The sequence below is a fragment of the Rhinatrema bivittatum genome, chromosome 2 (assembly GCF_901001135.1).
Source record: "Rhinatrema bivittatum chromosome 2, aRhiBiv1.1, whole genome shotgun sequence".
NCBI lineage: Eukaryota > Metazoa > Chordata > Amphibia > Gymnophiona > Rhinatrematidae > Rhinatrema > Rhinatrema bivittatum.
This window is the reverse complement of record NC_042616.1, coordinates 142,785,274-142,803,296: the sequence shown is the minus strand read 5'-3', so window position 1 is coordinate 142,803,296 and position 18,023 is coordinate 142,785,274. Positions and strand designations below refer to the sequence as shown.

General features: G+C 41.9%; 1 protein-coding gene across 1 annotated transcript in view; it reads right to left on the bottom strand.

Moving 5' to 3' along the window:
- Nucleotides 1–17,218, bottom strand: part of C2H10orf67 (chromosome 2 C10orf67 homolog) — a 78,217-nt gene extending 60,999 nt beyond the window's left edge. The window contains exon 1 of the mRNA XM_029588701.1: nucleotides 16,663–17,218. Coding sequence (XP_029444561.1) covers nucleotides 16,663–16,757 — 95 coding nt within the window. The 5' untranslated portion in view covers nucleotides 16,758–17,218. The remainder of the gene's footprint in view (nucleotides 1–16,662) is intronic.
- Nucleotides 17,219–18,023: the final 805 nt, after the last annotated feature.

The following is an 18,023-nucleotide window of genomic DNA, read 5'->3' as shown; positions in this document are numbered from 1 at the left end:
CCCAACATGGTATTTTTTTGAAAATTATTCATACTATTTTTAAAGAAAATCACCTGTGACAGGGAAACCACCCTATTAGTTTGATATTGACAGAGGTCCAGTGGCTCTCTCCAATCATGCCTGTTATTGAATTCCATATATGCAGGGACAGGACACCCTCGCACATAAAACAAGAGGCACTGCTACAAACATTTTGCACCATTATCGCAAGGTATGGGGCATGTCTCTTGGTGACATCTCTAGACAGAAGAGCCTTCTAAATAACAAAAAAAACCCTGGCCAGTTTCAAACCACTAAGTAAAACTACTATTAAAATTATTCAAGAGCATCAATTAAAAATTCTTCTATATATGAGTAGGACAAATCCCAATATAAAACCTGCATCTTACGTTCTACAGTACCCTGTGTTCACAGAAACTCCTCTAACAAAGGACGCAGAGAAGAACAAGGACATTTCCCCTTACAACTCACTACAAAAAAAAAAAAAGAAGATTCAAATTCTGTTTTCACCTCAGTAACAGCAACACAAACTCCCTCTACTACCAGTAACATAGTAGACTACAAAATCCTGCAAAAAATGTTCTCAGAATCTATAGGAATTCTGTCATATCCTAACTACCAGACTCAAACTATAACCACCTTACCTATGAAAAGGCAACACTGCAAATATTACAATAGGCCCTAAAACACAAATATACCTCCTATTAAGAAAACAGAACAAGCCAGGCTGCTATAGACCCCTATATAGAAACTTCATGTTAGCAGAATACCTCACCTAAGTCACACATGCAGAACACAGAAATACAAGAATTCAGAGACCATAAGAAACAGAAGAAACAAATTGCCATACTGGGTCAGACCAAGAGTCCATCAAGCCCAGCATCCTGTTTCCAACAGTGGCCAATCCAGGCTACAAGTACCTGGCAAGTACCCAAAAACTAAGTATATCCCATTCTACAGATGCTAGTAATAGCAGTGGCTGTTTTCTAAGTCAACTTGATTAATAGCAGTTAATGGACTTGTCTTCCAAGAACTTATCCAAACCTTTTTTTAAACCAGCTACACTAACTGCACTAACTGCATCCTCTGGCAACAAACTCCAGAGTTTAATTGTGCGTTGAGTGAAAAAGAATCTTCTCCGATTAATTTTACATGTGCTGCATGCTAACTTCATGTAGTGCCCCCTAGTTCTTCTATTATCCAAAAGAATAAATAACCGATTCACATTTACCCATCCTAGACCTATAATGATGTTAAAGACCTCTATCATATCCCCCCTCAGCCATCTCTTCTCCAAACGTATAAATACAAACATGCAGATTAAAACTTAACTGAAAACCGCAAGCCAGAGTCTGTATGCATTAAACAATGGAAAAATAGAAACATTGCTGTTCCTCAATAAACATCAAATACAATCAAGAAATATAAAATATCAATAATGGTAAAACCATACTAATAAAAAGAATATTTCAAAATAACTGACATAGAATATCCAATAATTTAAAACTCATATCAATTATTTTTAAATTTCCCAAACAATAAAATATTTCAAATCATCAGACATCAAATAATAGCCAATAATTAAAATTAATAAGGATTAAACATCTCCCCATTCTCCATACCTGGGAACTTTTGACTTCCAGTTTGCTGTGGATTAGCAGCAGTGGGGAGGATGGTACACAAACTTTCTCCTCTCATACACACATCCTGTATACATTCCCTTTCTCTCAAATATGCTCACACAAACATGCTCCCTCTCTCTCATACACACATGCTCACACACAAACTCCCCCTCTTTCTCAAATCACATGCTCTCTCATTCACACACATTCACCCCCCCCCCCCCACACACACACACACACACATACAAGCTCCCTCTTTTTCATTCACATAGGCTCTCTCTCACACACGCATGCTCATACACCGTCTCTTTCACCCAGGCCTCTCCTTATCTTTTTCCTGGAGTCTGCAGGAAGAGAGAGGTCCCATGGCCTGCTCTTCACTCAGGCTGCCAGCAGCCCCACAGATTTTTTCACTCTTCAGTTGCTGATGAGATGGGGCGCACTGGAGGTCTCAAGCCTCCTCTATCATGGCCGCTGTGGGATGGAGTCCAGAGGTGGCCTATTGCACCTCTTCTTTGTGCTTTTTTTTTTTTCCCACAACTCGCAGACTTCCTGTTATGGTCTGGAAGACTCCTAGGTGTCCACAGACCACAGGTTGGGAACCACTGCTCTAGAGAGTTAACGCAAACTTCATGTGCCGCTATGTGACATTACAGACACAAACAAATCATACTGTGTTCCTTGTTTTTGAATTGCTGAAGTGATGCCTCCTTGACCCCCATCTTTTCCTACTACATTCTTGCATTATCTTTAATTTCAACCCTCTTACCTATTCAGGTTTTATTTTTGTCTACTTAGGATCTTTACTTTTCAAGTTTATTTCATTCTTTGACAACATTTTTCAAGCTGACCTCTCTTCAGCCATTTAGCATGTAAATTTAAAAGCTATTTCTGTGGATAAAACAGTGCTTTACCCACAGAAATGGCCTTTTACAAAATTGCCTGTTCCAAGAGCAGACTGACCATTTGCACAATAGGCAATACAGGCCAATAACGTTTAATGCCCAGGGTCCCAGATTACTGTCAGTCCAACCCTGGTCAGTTCTATCAGAAGGTAAACTTGCAAGCATAGGCAACAAATTTGCATCCTCTGGCAACAAACTCGAGTTTAATTGTGCGTTGAGTGAAAAAGAATCTTCTCCGATTAGTTTTACATGTGCTACATGCTAACTTCATGGAGTGCCCCCTAGTCCTTCTATTATCAGAAATAATAAATAACCGATTCACATTTACCCGTTCTAGACCTCTCATGATGTTAAAACCTCTATCATATCCCCCCTCAGCCATCTCTTCTCCAAAAGTATAAATACATGTAAGCTTACCCACAGTGAACAAAGCTATTTCTGGGGGCAGCACTGGGGTGGGATTTGCACTTAGGTGTATACTTTTGATGTAGCCATGGCTCTCACATGATGAGTCTAAACAAAGTCTGTAAACTGGAGGCCAGCAAGAGCACAACAATGTGAGATACAGTCTTCTAGCCAGTTGGACAGAGTGCATTTGGCAACTGCTATTCCTAAATGGTTAGGATTTTAAGAAATGAATAGTTGCAAGGCCTGGCAATGTGGCCGAGTTCTTGTCCAGCAGTAAGCTAAGGTTCTGTTACCATCCAAAGGATGAAGGACTTTTTCCCTTGTGTGTGTGTGTGCTGCTTGGAAAGAACATGGGTAATACAAGGGCTTGATTTATATGAAAAGCTGTCACCATTTTTGGCACCAATTTATTGTGAAATAATTACATATAAGGAGACTAATGCACCAATGTCTCTCTGACTCTCCTAGCTAAAGTGATCACAACAAGGAATAACACTTTCCATGTGAGAAACTTCAAAAAGCAGACTCCAAGGTACTAGTGGTTTGGTTACCAGAGGTTTCATATGCCATAAGCCTTTCATAAACTTTGTTACTAAATGATGAGTGGATATTGGTCTTTCCTCCACTTGAATATGGTAGGCTGCTATGGCACGGAGATGCACCATGACCAAATAGATACAAAGAACCAACGATGAAAGAGACAGTAAGTACTAAGTAGTGAAGAAGCTGCCATAGTTCGCAAATGATTAGGTCCAGGGAGTTCCAAGGGCACCAGGCGGAAAACCGTTTCTATTTAAAATTGTAAACCCTTCTGGATAAGGGCATACTGGCAGATATCAGTACATCTTCAACTTCTTTGGGCAGGGATAGAGTAGTGATCAGCAACTGCTTAACATCCATACCATCAATTTGAGAGAAAGGAGGTTCAGATGATACAGACAGCCCTCTTCTTGAGTCAATAAAGTTAGATCAACCCCTAGAAGAATTGGGGGGGGGGGGGGGGCTAACAAACAAATGGGCAAAGTGTGAGAACCACACTTTCTGGGCAATGCTGATACAATAAGTATCACATGTGACCGATCTTTGAGCACTTTCTGCTCTGCCCTGGCTATTAACAGAAGCAGTGGAAAAGCATACATGAGATTTGCATTCCAGCTGAGCAGAAAAGTGTCCAGAACGGACCTTGGAAGAATGGAGCAAAATCTTTCCATTTTTCTGATTTCCTATGACATAAGTAAGTCAATCAGCAGGTGTTCTCAAGGATCGAACAGCTTATCTGCTATCAACTGATGTGGGGGATCACTCATGTGGACAAAACACCCTATTGAGGCAGTCAACATGTTGAAAATCCCCAGAAGGTAGGTCATCTGTAGGATGGCTATGTGATCACAAGCTTATTCCCAAATCCTGTTTCTATTTTCTTAGCTTGGGGGTCCTTCGATGCTGAACTCCCTTCTACCAGAATGTGCTCTTGTGTGTAACTGCTGAGACCAAAGCATTGACTCAGGGGATTTCTGAGGAGGTTATTCCTCTCCCTCAGTGGCAAGAGTAGATTTTGCTTAAAAGTCTTCCCCCCTTTTGCCTCCCCCCGAGTATCCCTTTCAGGAAGAACCATATGCGTAAGGGTGCTGTAAAAGGGGAATGCCTTCAGTGGCTAATATCCTGAAGGATAGGATCCCCTTCGGCCAAGTCTTCCAAGGGAATAACTGATATCCCTAGAGCGTCCACAATACTGGATATGAGAGGTGCCAGCTTCTCTTTCCGGAAGAGGTATATATGGGAGTTACCTTCATCTGATTAAAACTCCCCGTCTTGAGAATCCTGAATCTCCCCCAGACCATGACACTTCCTTGGAGGCATTGGTTCTTGAATGTCCCCTCAAAGGGGACTCTGCTTTCCTTTGGCCTCTTAACTGTTGTCCTTAGGGGGCACATATCATCCCTTAAACTATCATGAGTTCTAGGAGGTGCAGGAACCTACATAGCTAGATAAGCTTTGTGCATTGCCATAATAAAGACTGGAGCAAAAGTTAACTGCCAGAGATACTTATCGCCCCCCTTGCCTTTGGAGGGGTTGAGCCTCCCCAGATCCCATACAGGCCGATTCAATAAAGTCCGCGGGAGAGCTGGCGTTCCGAGGCGAGCGCCCTCTCTCCCAACGTGCACCCAAGCACCTCTCCTGGGCGCGCGATTCGGTATTTAAATTAGGGCCTGCGCTAATAAGGAGGCACTAGTTCTGCTTACTTGTGGTCTTAATTTATACATACACAGTCAAATTGTATGTATTATGACTGTTATAACCTTTTAATCATCGATCTCCACTCACTGTATCTAATTTTCCAATTTTCTTTAAGATTTTTGAAATTTTTCTTAATGCTTAATAACAAAGACACTTATTTCCTTGCGGTCTCTTGAGGTGGCTTAGTGCCATAGGAACAGCCCAACTACCTGACAAAGTTCGTGTTTCGCTGCTTCTTCAGGGGCATGCGGTACTTCTTCTGAATTATCTAGGATATAAAGACCAAAATACCTTGCTTGTGTTCACACAGACATTAGATCGTTATAGACATTATTTAACCCATAGTTACATATGTTCCTTGCATATTAGCACCCACTCGTGTCCTGCTCTCTTGCTTCAGCGTTTCCAAATAGGATCCTCCATTTTGATTTACTAGGCTTTTAAACCTGTGTGCCACTTCAGCTACAGCCAATCACTATACCACTGACGTTATATCCAACGACCAATAGAATACATTCAATGATTTTAGGTCAGCGACATCCACTCAACACAGTCATTCATGCCATCTGGGGTTTGGGAAGACAATTTAAAAATCCACCATTGCTTTCTCAAATTCAATTGTTGGAAATCCCCTCCCCGATCAGAAAATTGCAATTTGTCCAAAATGGTCCATCTGAGTTTCTCAAAAATATGTTGTTGTTGAATGCAATGTTTCTCTATAGGTGCTTCAGTGATCCCTGCCCTCAAGCAGCTCCTATGTTCTCTTAGGCATATTTTAATCTGTCTAATGGTACGACCCACATAAATAGATGGACATGTGCATTGAATTAAGTAAACATTTGTAGATTCGCAATTTGTTGTCCATTTCTTTTTGAAAAATTCTCCTGTTTTTGGATGTTGCTAATAGTTTCCAGTAGTTGTGTTTGCACACATATCACAATTACCACAGCACTCATGGTTACCCTCCATTGATGTATACTTTGAATTTGAAAGAGAAGCATGGACCACCTGATCTCAGATATTTCTGCTCCTCTGATATGAAATTAATGGTAAGTCCGAAAAGATTGTGTCTAATTGTAAAATGTGCCAGTATCATTTGATACTCTGTGCTATTAAAATGCCTTGGTCTGTGTGTTGTAAAACACACACATTCATGGCAGTTTCGTGATACAAGATAGTGATCAATATATTCAAGCGTTGACGGAACAAGTTTCAGACATAAAATATTACTGTCAATTAGAACGCGATCCCACTTTAGAATTATAGAAAACAATTAAAAACTTATTAGTTGAAAAAACTACTTCGTTTTTAACATGCAAAGAACAGTCATTTTTGAGTGTGGAACATCCCCATATTCCAGTATTGTAAGGAGTCCCAAAGATCCATAAACTTTAATAAATCCACCACTATGTCCCATCATTTCGAGCAATGACTCTGTATTAGAACCATTGGCAATATTTTTGGACAAATTCTTACAGCCATATGTTAAACGAATGAGATTGTATGTACAAGATACAATCCAAATATTGAACAAATTGCAGGGAGAAGTTCTATCATCGCCTTCAGTAATGATGGTATCTATGGACGTGATATCACTGTACACAAATGTGGCCCAAGAGGTAGCACTTAACATCATTGAAGAGACCCTGGCAGACCAGTTGGATGAAGAATTCCACATTCTTTTTTGATGGAAATAGCAAAATTAGTATTGCAACACAATTATTTTTTGTTTAATAATAATAATTTTTATTTACAAACACACGGAATTGCAATGGGGTCGTCAGTTGCCCTTTCCATAGCAAATTTAGTTATGGATTGTCTAGAACAGGGGTGGGCAATTCCGGTCCTCGAGGGCCGCAAACCAGTCGGGTTTTCAGGATATCCTTAATGAATATGCATGAGAGAGACCTGCATACACACTGCCTCAGTTGTATGCAAATCTATTTCATGCATATTCATTAGGGGCATCCTGAAAACCCGACTGGTTTGCAGCCCTCGAGGACCGGACTTGCCCACCCCTAGTCTAGAACGTCAATTCATTTATACTTCTTCTTGGTTCACAGAAATTTCTTTTTGGGTTAGATACATAGACTATTTATTTATTATTTTTCTGGACTTCAGATGAACAAACTCTGAACAAATTTTTGGAATGGATCAATACTATTGACCCCCATTTGAAATTTACTTCACAATACAGTATGCAGATAGTCTTTTTGGACATTTTGATTAATAAAGAGGGTCTGGCTTTGCATATAACAGTACATTGCAAACCAATAGAGAGAAACAAATTACTCATGTATCACAGTTTTCATCCCCGAGCATTCAAGAATGGTCTACCAGTCAGCCAGTTTTTTAGAATGCGGAGATTATGTTCAACCAATGAGGAATTTAATTTACAAGCTTTTCAGATGGCCACCAGATTTTTCGAGCAAGGATATCTGTACTCGGTACTGCGTAAGGCATACAAAAGAGCACTATATTCTCCATGCACAGCATTGCTCGAATATCAATCAAGACGGCCAGTTGCCATGAATGTGTGTGTTTTACATCACACAGACAAGGCATATTTAATAGCACAGAGTATCAAACGACACTGGCACATTTTACAATTACACACAATCTTTTCAGACTTACCATTAATTTCAAATCAAAGGAGCAGAAATATCTGAGATCAGGTGGTCCATTCTTCTCTTTAAAATTCAAAGCATACATCAATGGAGAGTAACCATGAATGCTGTGGTAATTGTGATATGTGTGCAAACACAACTACTGGAAACTATTGGCGACATCCGAAAACAGGAGAATTTTTCAAAAAGAAATGGACAACAAATTGCGAATCTACAAATGTTTACTTAATTCAATGCACATGTCCATCCATTTATGTGGGTCGTACCATTAGACAAATTAAAATACACCTAAGAGAACACAGGAGCCACTTCAGAACAGGGAACACTGAAGCACCTATAGTGAAACATTGCATTCAACAGCATACTTTTGAGCAACTCGGATGGACCATTTTGGACAAATTGCAATTTTCTGATCGGGGAGGTGATTTCCAACAACAATTGAATTTTTGAGAGCAATGGTGGATTTTTAAATTGTCTTCCCAAACCCCAGATGGTATGAATGACTGTGTTGAGTGGATGTCGCTGACCTAAAATTATTGAATGTATTCTATTGGTCGTTGGATATAACATCAGTGGTATAGTGATTGGCTGTAGCTGAAGTGGCACGCAGGTTTAAAAAGCCTAGTAAATCAAAATGGAGGATCCTATTTGGAAACGCTGAAGCAATAGAGCAGGACACGAGTGGGTGATAAGATGCAAGGAACGTATGTAACTATGGGTTAAATAATGTCTATAACGATCTAATGTCTGTGTGAACACAAGCAAGGTATTTTGGTCTTTATATCCTAGATAATTCAGAAGAAGTACCGCATGCCCCTGAAGAAGCAGCGAAACACGAGCTTTGTCGGGTAGTTGGGCTGTTCCTATGGCACTAAGTCATCTCGAGAGACCGCAAGGAAATGATGTGTCCTTGTTATTAAGCATTAAGAAAAATTTCAAAAATCTTAAAGAAAATTGGAAAATTAGATACAGTGAGTGGAGATCGATGATTAAAAGGTTATAACAGTCGTAATACATACAATTTGACTGTGTATGTATAAATTAAGACCACAAGTAAGCAGAACAAGAGATTCAAAACAAAGAGAAGCTCTCGGTAATACTTATGAGATCTCCATTCATAAAATAATAATATATATTTCCGCATATGGTATTGTATTGCCAATGTGCACACACAAATAACACACAAAACAAATTGCTTACTTTCTTCCCACATGGAAATAAATGGCACAGCTGCAACTCACCAGTTCCAGGGAGCCACTGCCTGCTGCTAAGCATTCCCAGCTTTCTCCTGCTTTTGCTCTTCCAAGCCTTAGGCTTTTTTTTTTTGCCTTCATTGTCCACTGGAGGGGGGGGGGGGGGGAGGAGAGAGAGAGAGAGAGTGTCCTGCAAGCTCTGTTTTTTATTTTCCCCAACTTAAGGGCTACCAGGTTACTATGGATCCAGGAACTGTTCTCTGGAGGCTCTACAGACCCCTAAGTGTACTGGGATAATCTTTGTCATTCTGAGGTTACACAGACCCCTAAGAGTACTGGGATAACCTTCCAAGAACTTGTCCAGGGCAGACCCTGGGAGACTGTTCTTACTGGGAATATCAACCCGTAGAGGCTGTTGTCCCAGGAGCAACAAGGACTCAACCAACACCCTGACTATGGAAGTTTAACATCCTCTTCGTGTCCAGAGTTGCTAAAGACAGAGACTACTGAAATGGATTAGGACCACACCCCTCATAGCCCAGAGTGAAGTCATAAAAGAAGTGTGTCCTCTGTCCTCATCAACTGTGGGGGAGCAATATCCCATACACAATGACTGGTCTAACAGGAAGAAAAGGAAGTGATGAGTTTGTCTGAAGCACTGACAGAGAAGGGGATAACCATCCAGATGAGCTTGGAGGATGCTATTCCTTTGATGAAGTGGGATGGTGTGTACTGCCATGAGTTAGCTGACCCCCCAGGAGTTTGATCCGGCTTGTGGAAGCTGTGGAGCTGTATTTTTTCTTTATTTACTGATATTCAGGATCCAGAGATGGTCAGATATCATGACGTGTGTTGTGTTCCAGATCTGCAAGCTCATAGAAAAGGAGATACTTCTCCTTCAGAAGAAACAGAAAAGGAATAACATCCGAGGATATGGACTGACTCAAAGGATTTGTTTACATATTGTCCTTTGTCATCTGTACTATTTGTACTTTATTGCAGGTGCCTCATTGGTGCCTGGTGTTCTAATCCAGACGTGTACATGTTGGAAAGACCCTCTGGAGTATTCTGGATCTCCCTCAACTGAATGTAGTGAGAAGGTGATAGCAGGGTGCCTAAAATATGCAGTGCCCTTCTATTGATCGTTTGATGGAACTGTTCATGTTTAAAATAAATTCCTGGACAGTTTAATTGAGGGGGGTGATTTCAACTTAACAAGATATCCTTACTTAGATAACAGTGGACACACGGGGGGGGGGGGGGGGGGGGGGGTTCTACTAAGGGTAACAGACAGGGATTGAAGATTCTAATGGCCGAATGGGCCCTGATAGATGCTTGGCACCTTTTTCACCCCGCTGAATGTAACTATACTTTTTTCTCAAAAGTACACAAGGTTTATTCCCATATTGACTTCTTTTTGGTTGATAAGGGATTGGAGAATAGGGTGAGAGCATCCGGGATAGATAATATCACCTGGTCTGATCATGCAGCGGTGTGGATCTCACTTAAAGGGGTGGGAGGACCCCCGGGGAAGAGAAAATTGTGACTTAATGAAAGATTGCTGGATGATAAGGAATTTTGTGCGAGTCTGAAGAAAGAGATGGGAGATTATCTAATTGATAATAAGAATGGGAAGGTCAAGGGCAGCAGTATATGGGAATGCTTTAAGGCGGTGGCGAGAGGCAAATTAATTGCTTGAGCTGCTTTCATGAAAAAGTCCACAGCGGCTAGGCGTTTGAAGTTAATGAATAAATTGGCGAAATTGGAAATTAGACATAAAAGGCAGGCAGAAGCTGGGTTGGGGGTTGAATTGAAAACTCTGGATATGGAGGAAATAGAATTTCAAATGGACAAAGTTAAACAGGAATACTTTGAGAGAGGTAATAAAGCGGGCAAGCTATTAGCTAGGAAACCTCAAAGCAAAAATATTACAGAACCAAATTCTTAAAATCAAAGGAGAGAGGGCGAACTCATTTCCAACTGTGGTAAGATTCGAGACAGGTTCTCCCAATTTTTCCAAGAGTTGTACCAGACCTGGCAAGACATCCAAATATCTGAAATTGCAGAATTCTTGGGGGACCTGTATCTCCCTAGTCTAGACTCTCATCAACAAGATAGACTAAATAAAGAGATCTCAGAATCAGAGGTATCGCAGGTGATAAAAGACTTAAAATTGGGTAAGGCCCCTGAGCTAGACGGGTTCTCAGCAGGTTTCTATAAAATACTTAGTTCAGAAATCACTGGATCCCTGACCTTTGCCTTCAATGATTTGCTTAAATGCAGTCACATTGATCCTGCTACAAATATGGCGGGAATAACAGTACTCCCCAAACCGAGTCGAGATACAACTTTATGTGCCTCCTATAGACCCATATCACTTATTAATTTGGATCTCAAAATTCTGGCAAAAATCCTGGCAAATCGGCTCAGGGGTATGAAAGAGATTCATCCCGATCAAACAGGATTTATGCCAGGGAAATTGGTGGCGGACAATATCCGGAGAATCCTAAATGTCGTTTGGCAGGCGAAAGTTACTCATGTCCCATTAGCTCTTCTTACAATAGATGCTGAGAAAGCATTCAATCTAGTTCACTGGGACTACTTGTTTACTCTCCTAGTAAAGATGGGACTGGGTGGAAATTTTTCCACTTGGATCCAAAGATTGTATAGCAACCCCTTAGCTTGTATTAAAATTAATGGCGGGTATTCTGAGACCTTTCCTATAGGAAGGGGTTCGAGACAGGGCTGCCCTCTCTCTCCCATTCTCTTTGCCCTATATTTAGAACTGCTAGCAACTAGGATTAGAGAAAATAAGGACATACAAGGGCTAGTAGTGGGAGATCAGGAATACAAATTGTCATTGTTCGCAGATGATATCCTCTTCACTGGGGCCTACCCGGAGAAATCTTTATCTTTTGTGATGAGTGAGATAACCCAATTTAGTAAGATTTCGGGTTACCAGCTAAATGCGGGAAAGTCCGAATTCTTAAATGTATCAATGCGCAGAGAAAAAGTTATGGAAATTAAGAATAAATTTCCCTTTAAAATTCAGCCACATGAAATCAAATACCTGGGCGTCAAACTAGGTGCGAATTTGGATAAACTCTATGAGATGAACTATATGGGTCTCTGGAAAAAAATTATCTGAAGACCTCAGTAAATGGGAGCGGTATGATTTGTCATGACTAGGCAGAATAGCCGCGATCAAAAGGAATGCCCTTTAGAAGCTTACTTATTTTTACTACCGATTTAAATCCCGGATTCCCAAATAGCCCTCTGGCAAAGAAAGTTCCTTCATTTTATCTGGAGTAAACAACCCCCCAGGATAGGTCGTAAGTTGCTTTACATGACTTCTGATAGGGGTGGGCTGGGAGTACCCTGTGAGGCATGGTACTATGCGGCAGCCCAATTGAAATTTGTCTTGGATTGGCATAGTGGAAACAGAGGAAAGAGGTGGGTGGTACTAGAACCTGCCCTCCTGCATGGTATTCCCCTGGATACTCTGATATGGTTGCCCCAGAAAGCCAGATCGATCCAAAATCCTATGCCCCCGACGGTGGCAGTAACCATGAAAATTTGGGACAAATGGAAGACAGCTGTGGTTGGGGACCGCAGATATTTCTTTCGATCCCCTACCTTTTGGAATAAAGAGTTTCTCCCTGGCTGTTCTGAGATACTGGGGAAAAAGTGGAGGGCTAAAGGATGTAGTAGATTTGAACACATATGTACTGGGTCCCACCTCAGGAGCTTCCAAGAGCTGCAAGACACTTACCAATTAGACAACATGAATTCATATTTCTATTTGCAAGTAACACACTTCTTAGCACAGAAGTCTGTTATGAGGAGCATGCAGCAAGGAAAGTCCCTTTTTGAGGTTCTGTGTGACAAGGCAAGTTATACCAAGAAAGGGATATCTAAAATATATCGGATTCTTAACAAGGATCGAAATACGCCACCTTCCCACATACAGCACTGGAAGAGGGACCTGGGTTCTAGCCTAGAGGCTAAACAATGCTTTATACAAATAAAAAGATGCTCCATTTCTTCCGCCATCGTAGAAAATAGTTATAAAATGTTGTACCACTGGTATCTTATGCCAGATAGAATCTACTTGTTCTATCCATCAGCAGATGCTGGATGCTGGAGACTACGTGGACAGAGAGGCACGTTTTTACATATTTGGTGGGAATGCCCAATCATCTCTCAGTTCTGGGAAGGGGTATTTGATGTTTTAAGCAACATTATAGGAATGTCTATTTGTAAAGATCCCTGGTTTTGTCTTCTCAATAAGAGTATTACGGAACAGGGGCTGAGAGACCACCCGATATCCCTCCAATTAATTCTGGCCGCTAGAAGTGAGATAGCCTTCAAATGGAAGACCACTACTGCTCCGTCAATCTCGCAAGTCTTGAAGAGGCTAGCTCGATTTTATCAATTGAATAGACTTACTGCTATTAGGCGGAAGCAACTTCATAAATTCGAGAAATTGTGGAAACCATCCATCTCTGTCAGACACAGACCATAATATAATTTAATTTAATCTTATTATATTTAAGGTTGGCTCTTAACCTCCTGCAGAGACGAGATTGTTCAGACGAGTCGATTGGGGGTAGGGACTGGAGTGGGCTTTATTGAAAAATTTACATCGACAAAATCATTATGTATCACTCTTATGTTTGATATGATTGTCATGCTTTATTAGAATGTAATACACAGTTACAATTCGTAATGACATTTCATAGAAACATAGAAACATAGAAATGACGGCAGAAGAAGACCAAACGGCCCATCCAGTCTGCCCAGCAAGCTATGCAGTTTATCCCTTTTTTTTTTTATCTTCCCCCCCCCACCCCTTTTTTTCTCCCCCTCCCCCGTCACTATTGGCTTCCAGCACCCTCCGGCCCCAATTCCCTTCCACCCCTCCACCAATGCAGAGAGCAGTGCCGTATCCGCATCCCAATGAACATCCAGCTCAATCAGGGGTAGCAACTGCCGCAATAAACGGCCACACCCCTGCCCCATAATTTCATGTTTGTATATGCATATTATGCTTGTTGAATAAATAATAAATAAATAAATGGGGAAAAAAAAGGTTTGGATAAGTTCTTGGAGAAAAAGTCCATTAACTGCTATTAATCAAGCTGACTTAGGGAATGGTCTCTGCTACTGCTGGCATCAGTAGCACGGGATCTTCTTAGTGTTTGGGTACTTGCCAGGTTCTTGTGGCCTGGTTTGGCCTCTGGTGAAAACAGGATGCTGGGCTTGATGGACCCTTGGTCTGACCCAGCATGGCAATTTCTTATGTTCTTAGGCAGCTGTGTAACATGAGCTGCCAGCCCAGAAAACAGAATGAGATTTAAAAGGTTGCCAGACCTCTTACTGTGATGATGCATAAATGACCACTGAATAGATGAATCAGAGACTCAGGAAGGGGAATCTGCGTGTCACAGCCCCCTAGACTACTGTTGGTAACCTGGCAGTGAAATATCACTTTAAATCATACAAAACTATGACTGGAAAAGTCCTATATTGGAGAATTCTGAATGAAAGACAGATGTATTAAAGAAATGTACTAAACAGTCCTAGGAAACAAATAGATTCTCACCTTGACTAACAAGAGAAGTCAGACCCTTGGGTACCCAGTTCTCAGACAACAACAAAAAAAGCCAGGTGGGATGAAGGAGTGTGCATACATTCTCTTTCCATAGTCCTGCCTGAATTTGGCCTTTTGGCTGAGAGAAGGTAACCCATCCAGGCTGGATAAGAGTGAATGACTGGCCATGAGCTTAGAGGAGCTAAAAGCTGAGAGTGTGGAAGGCCTGAATCACTAACACTAGAGCGGTAAACCAAAGCCAGGAAAAGCCCTCCTACCAAGGAAGAAGGACTTAAGGACAATGGCAGATTGGGAGATGTAGTTCGCCAAAAGGGCAGGGACCCCAGTAGCAAATCTGGAGGAGACTCTGGGTCCCCCTTGAACAAGTGGACCCCAGTGGCAGATCAAGTGGTCCCCAAGGTGTGGACCCAAGCAGCAGATTGAGTGGTTCCCCAGGAGGGCATGGACCCCAGCGGCAGATTGAGCAGTCTCTCAGGGAAGAAGGGGAACCCAGCAGCAGATTGAGCAGTCCCTCCAGGAGGGTGTGGACCCAGCAGCATTCCAAGAGGCAGAGTGGTTTCCCATGAGGGCATGGACCCCAGCAGCATTCCAGGAGGCGGAGCTGGGTTCCCCAGGAGGCACGTGGACCCCAGCGTTGGTACAGATCTTTCAGCAGAGTAGAAGCAACACCAAGGAGATGGCAGCAATTTAGATACAACGGACCCCCCAGGCCAACACTGCCCACCAGCCCAGTTGCATCTTTTCACATGGGTGAGACTTGGGGAAAATAGCACTCGATTAAGCGGGGACTCAGGAGGTCCCTTCTATAATATATGGTGGTATACTGTGAGGGGCCAAAACCCCCAAATTAGCAAGTACATTTAACATTTGGCATCTTGTGGAAATGAATATAGTTGCGTGGCCTGAGACTACTAACCATGCGTAGATAAGTGTGCTGTTTGACATCGTATTAACAATGTACATAGTCATGTGGAAATGTATATATTTATATAGTCTAATAAACCTGTATATATTTATACATACTGCCAGCCTTGTTCATTTGTTTTCCTGGGGTGACGGGAGGGAAATCCCATCAACCCCTTCTTCCCCAGGTGGAGGCACCAGTGCCAAAAACATGAGGTCTAATGGAGTCTGCCCTAGGGAGGGCTCCCGCCAGGTTGGTCCCAGACTGGGGCAAGTGGTCAAGGGGGCATTATACTTAATTTAAAAATGAACCTACCAGGTAGAGGCCAAGGTACCTTCCACTGCAGCTACAATGAGGAAAAGGCAGCAATTTGCCACATTTCAAAAACATTCTACATCAACAACAAAGTTTCCTGGTCAGTGACCTAGCACTACATGTTCACGCTTTATGCTTTTTTTTTCCTATTCCAGCACTGCTAGATTGCAACAGAGTCCTGCCTCCACACCCAATCACCCCTTACGGCAATGCTTCGCAACCCAGAACTTGGTGCACCCCTTACTAATCAGGTTTCCAGGATATCCACAATGACTATACATAAGATAGATTTGCATGCTTTGTCTCCACTGTATGTAAATCTCTCTCATATACATTCACTGTGGATAGCCTGAAAACCCGACTGGCTAGGTAGGTATGCCCAGAGGATAGGTAGGGTTGAGAAGCATTGCCTAAGGGGCTGAAATGGAACCGTCTGTTGCTGCACTTAGTGTAAATCTTATATTTTGATTCCCAAACCTGTACTCAAATACAGCCAGGTGTTCAGGGTATCTACAATGCATGTACATGAGGTATATTTGCATTATAGTGGAAACACTGCATTTCATGTGCATATTCATGCTGGATATCCTGAACACCAGGAAGGAAGGGTTGGGAAGCAAGGCTGACAAAGACATTAAAAAGCTAAGAGCCGAGAGAAAACTGGCTCACTTTTTGGTCAAAGAACTATACGGAGTAGGATGGAAAACAACTGAATTTTCTCTCCGGAACCGAAGTTAGTCAAGCCGCCGTCCGGGAAAAGGCGCCGCGCCCATAGCGGAAGCCTTTGCACCAGGCGCCACCCAGGAAAGCGCTCTGATCATTGCAGTCGTTTTTACCTAAGCGGAAGTTCGGCACCTACGAAAACCTGAAGATCATACAAATCCTCTTCGTTTCGGCATATGGATTTCTCGACTGGCACGAAAAATTCCATGGGTCACAAGGGGCCAGGTTTCTTCACCACACCTCTTCGGGCTTCGCCGCCTTTCAGCAGGCGTCAGTTCCTATAGCAACAACGGAGCCTGTAACCCCACTTTCCCTCTTCCTGCCACTCCCCGGAGGCGCGGACACTGCCTGGAAACGCCCCTGAGTTTATAGAAGAGAAGGCGTCACTTCCGCGAGACGAAGTGTAAGGACGAGTTTTGTAGTTTTCCGTTTTGCTTCGCGGAATAGGGGTTGAGGTTTCTTACTCTAAAAACAAAAAAAAAAAAGTTTTATAAATGTATTTATTTGTTGTCACATACATAAAATGTCTCGCTTTTCAATAGAGAGACAAGCCAGGTTTGGAACCTGTCCGGCATTTCATAAAGAAGTTGGAAAACGTGACAAGGGTAGGCAGGTTAAAAAAAAAACTTTAGTGACATTTAATGTTTTCTGATCCTTTATTATAGAGATGGTGAGCTCAGGGTTCTCTTATGCAAACTGGTTTGATTTTAGGATACCTAAATTATGCAAATTAAACTGATGCTTGGATCTCTGTTTCTGTGACTCATCTGTTTCCAAACATTTATCATGAATATTCATTATGGAAGTTCTGAAAGTCAGATCTGGCTTGTGGGCTCCAGGACCAAATTTGCCATGACTGCACAATTCTGTTACTGATTTCTAGAGGATAGGAGAAAAAGATTTCTACTGATTTTATTTTGTCTTTCAAAATTAGGACATTTTCAAACAGTTTATTTTCGAAGGAATTTTCTCGGATGAGCTTCTGTTTACCACAATAGAAAGTTATACCTTATATATATAGATTGTACAGTGTCCATGCAGCAATAGTAATACCCTGCATCAGTCAAGCTTCTCGTGAAGCTTTGGGAGCAACCAATGTAACAAAGTAGGTGACTTTGGGGCTGATGCAATAAGTGCATTCCAAGTCTAGCATGCAGGTTTACACATGGTTGGGCATGCATGTTAGGCATATTACACTAGCACCCGATGCAGTAAGGAGATACGTGCAACCTAACATGCAAAACTGATAACACCCATCCCACATATAAATTCCATGTAGATGAGGCGATTAGCTATTACCTACCAATGAAGGAAAGCGATGGCAACCCAACTCACACTTTTTTATGTGGCAAATTTAACTCCAGCCCCAGAGGTGGAGTAAAGTCAATTTGTGAGTCAAAGGCTCATGGGAAATTTAAAAAAAAAAAAGGTCCTCTGTGTTACGAAGAGTGTGACCTCCTATTTAGTATTGTTG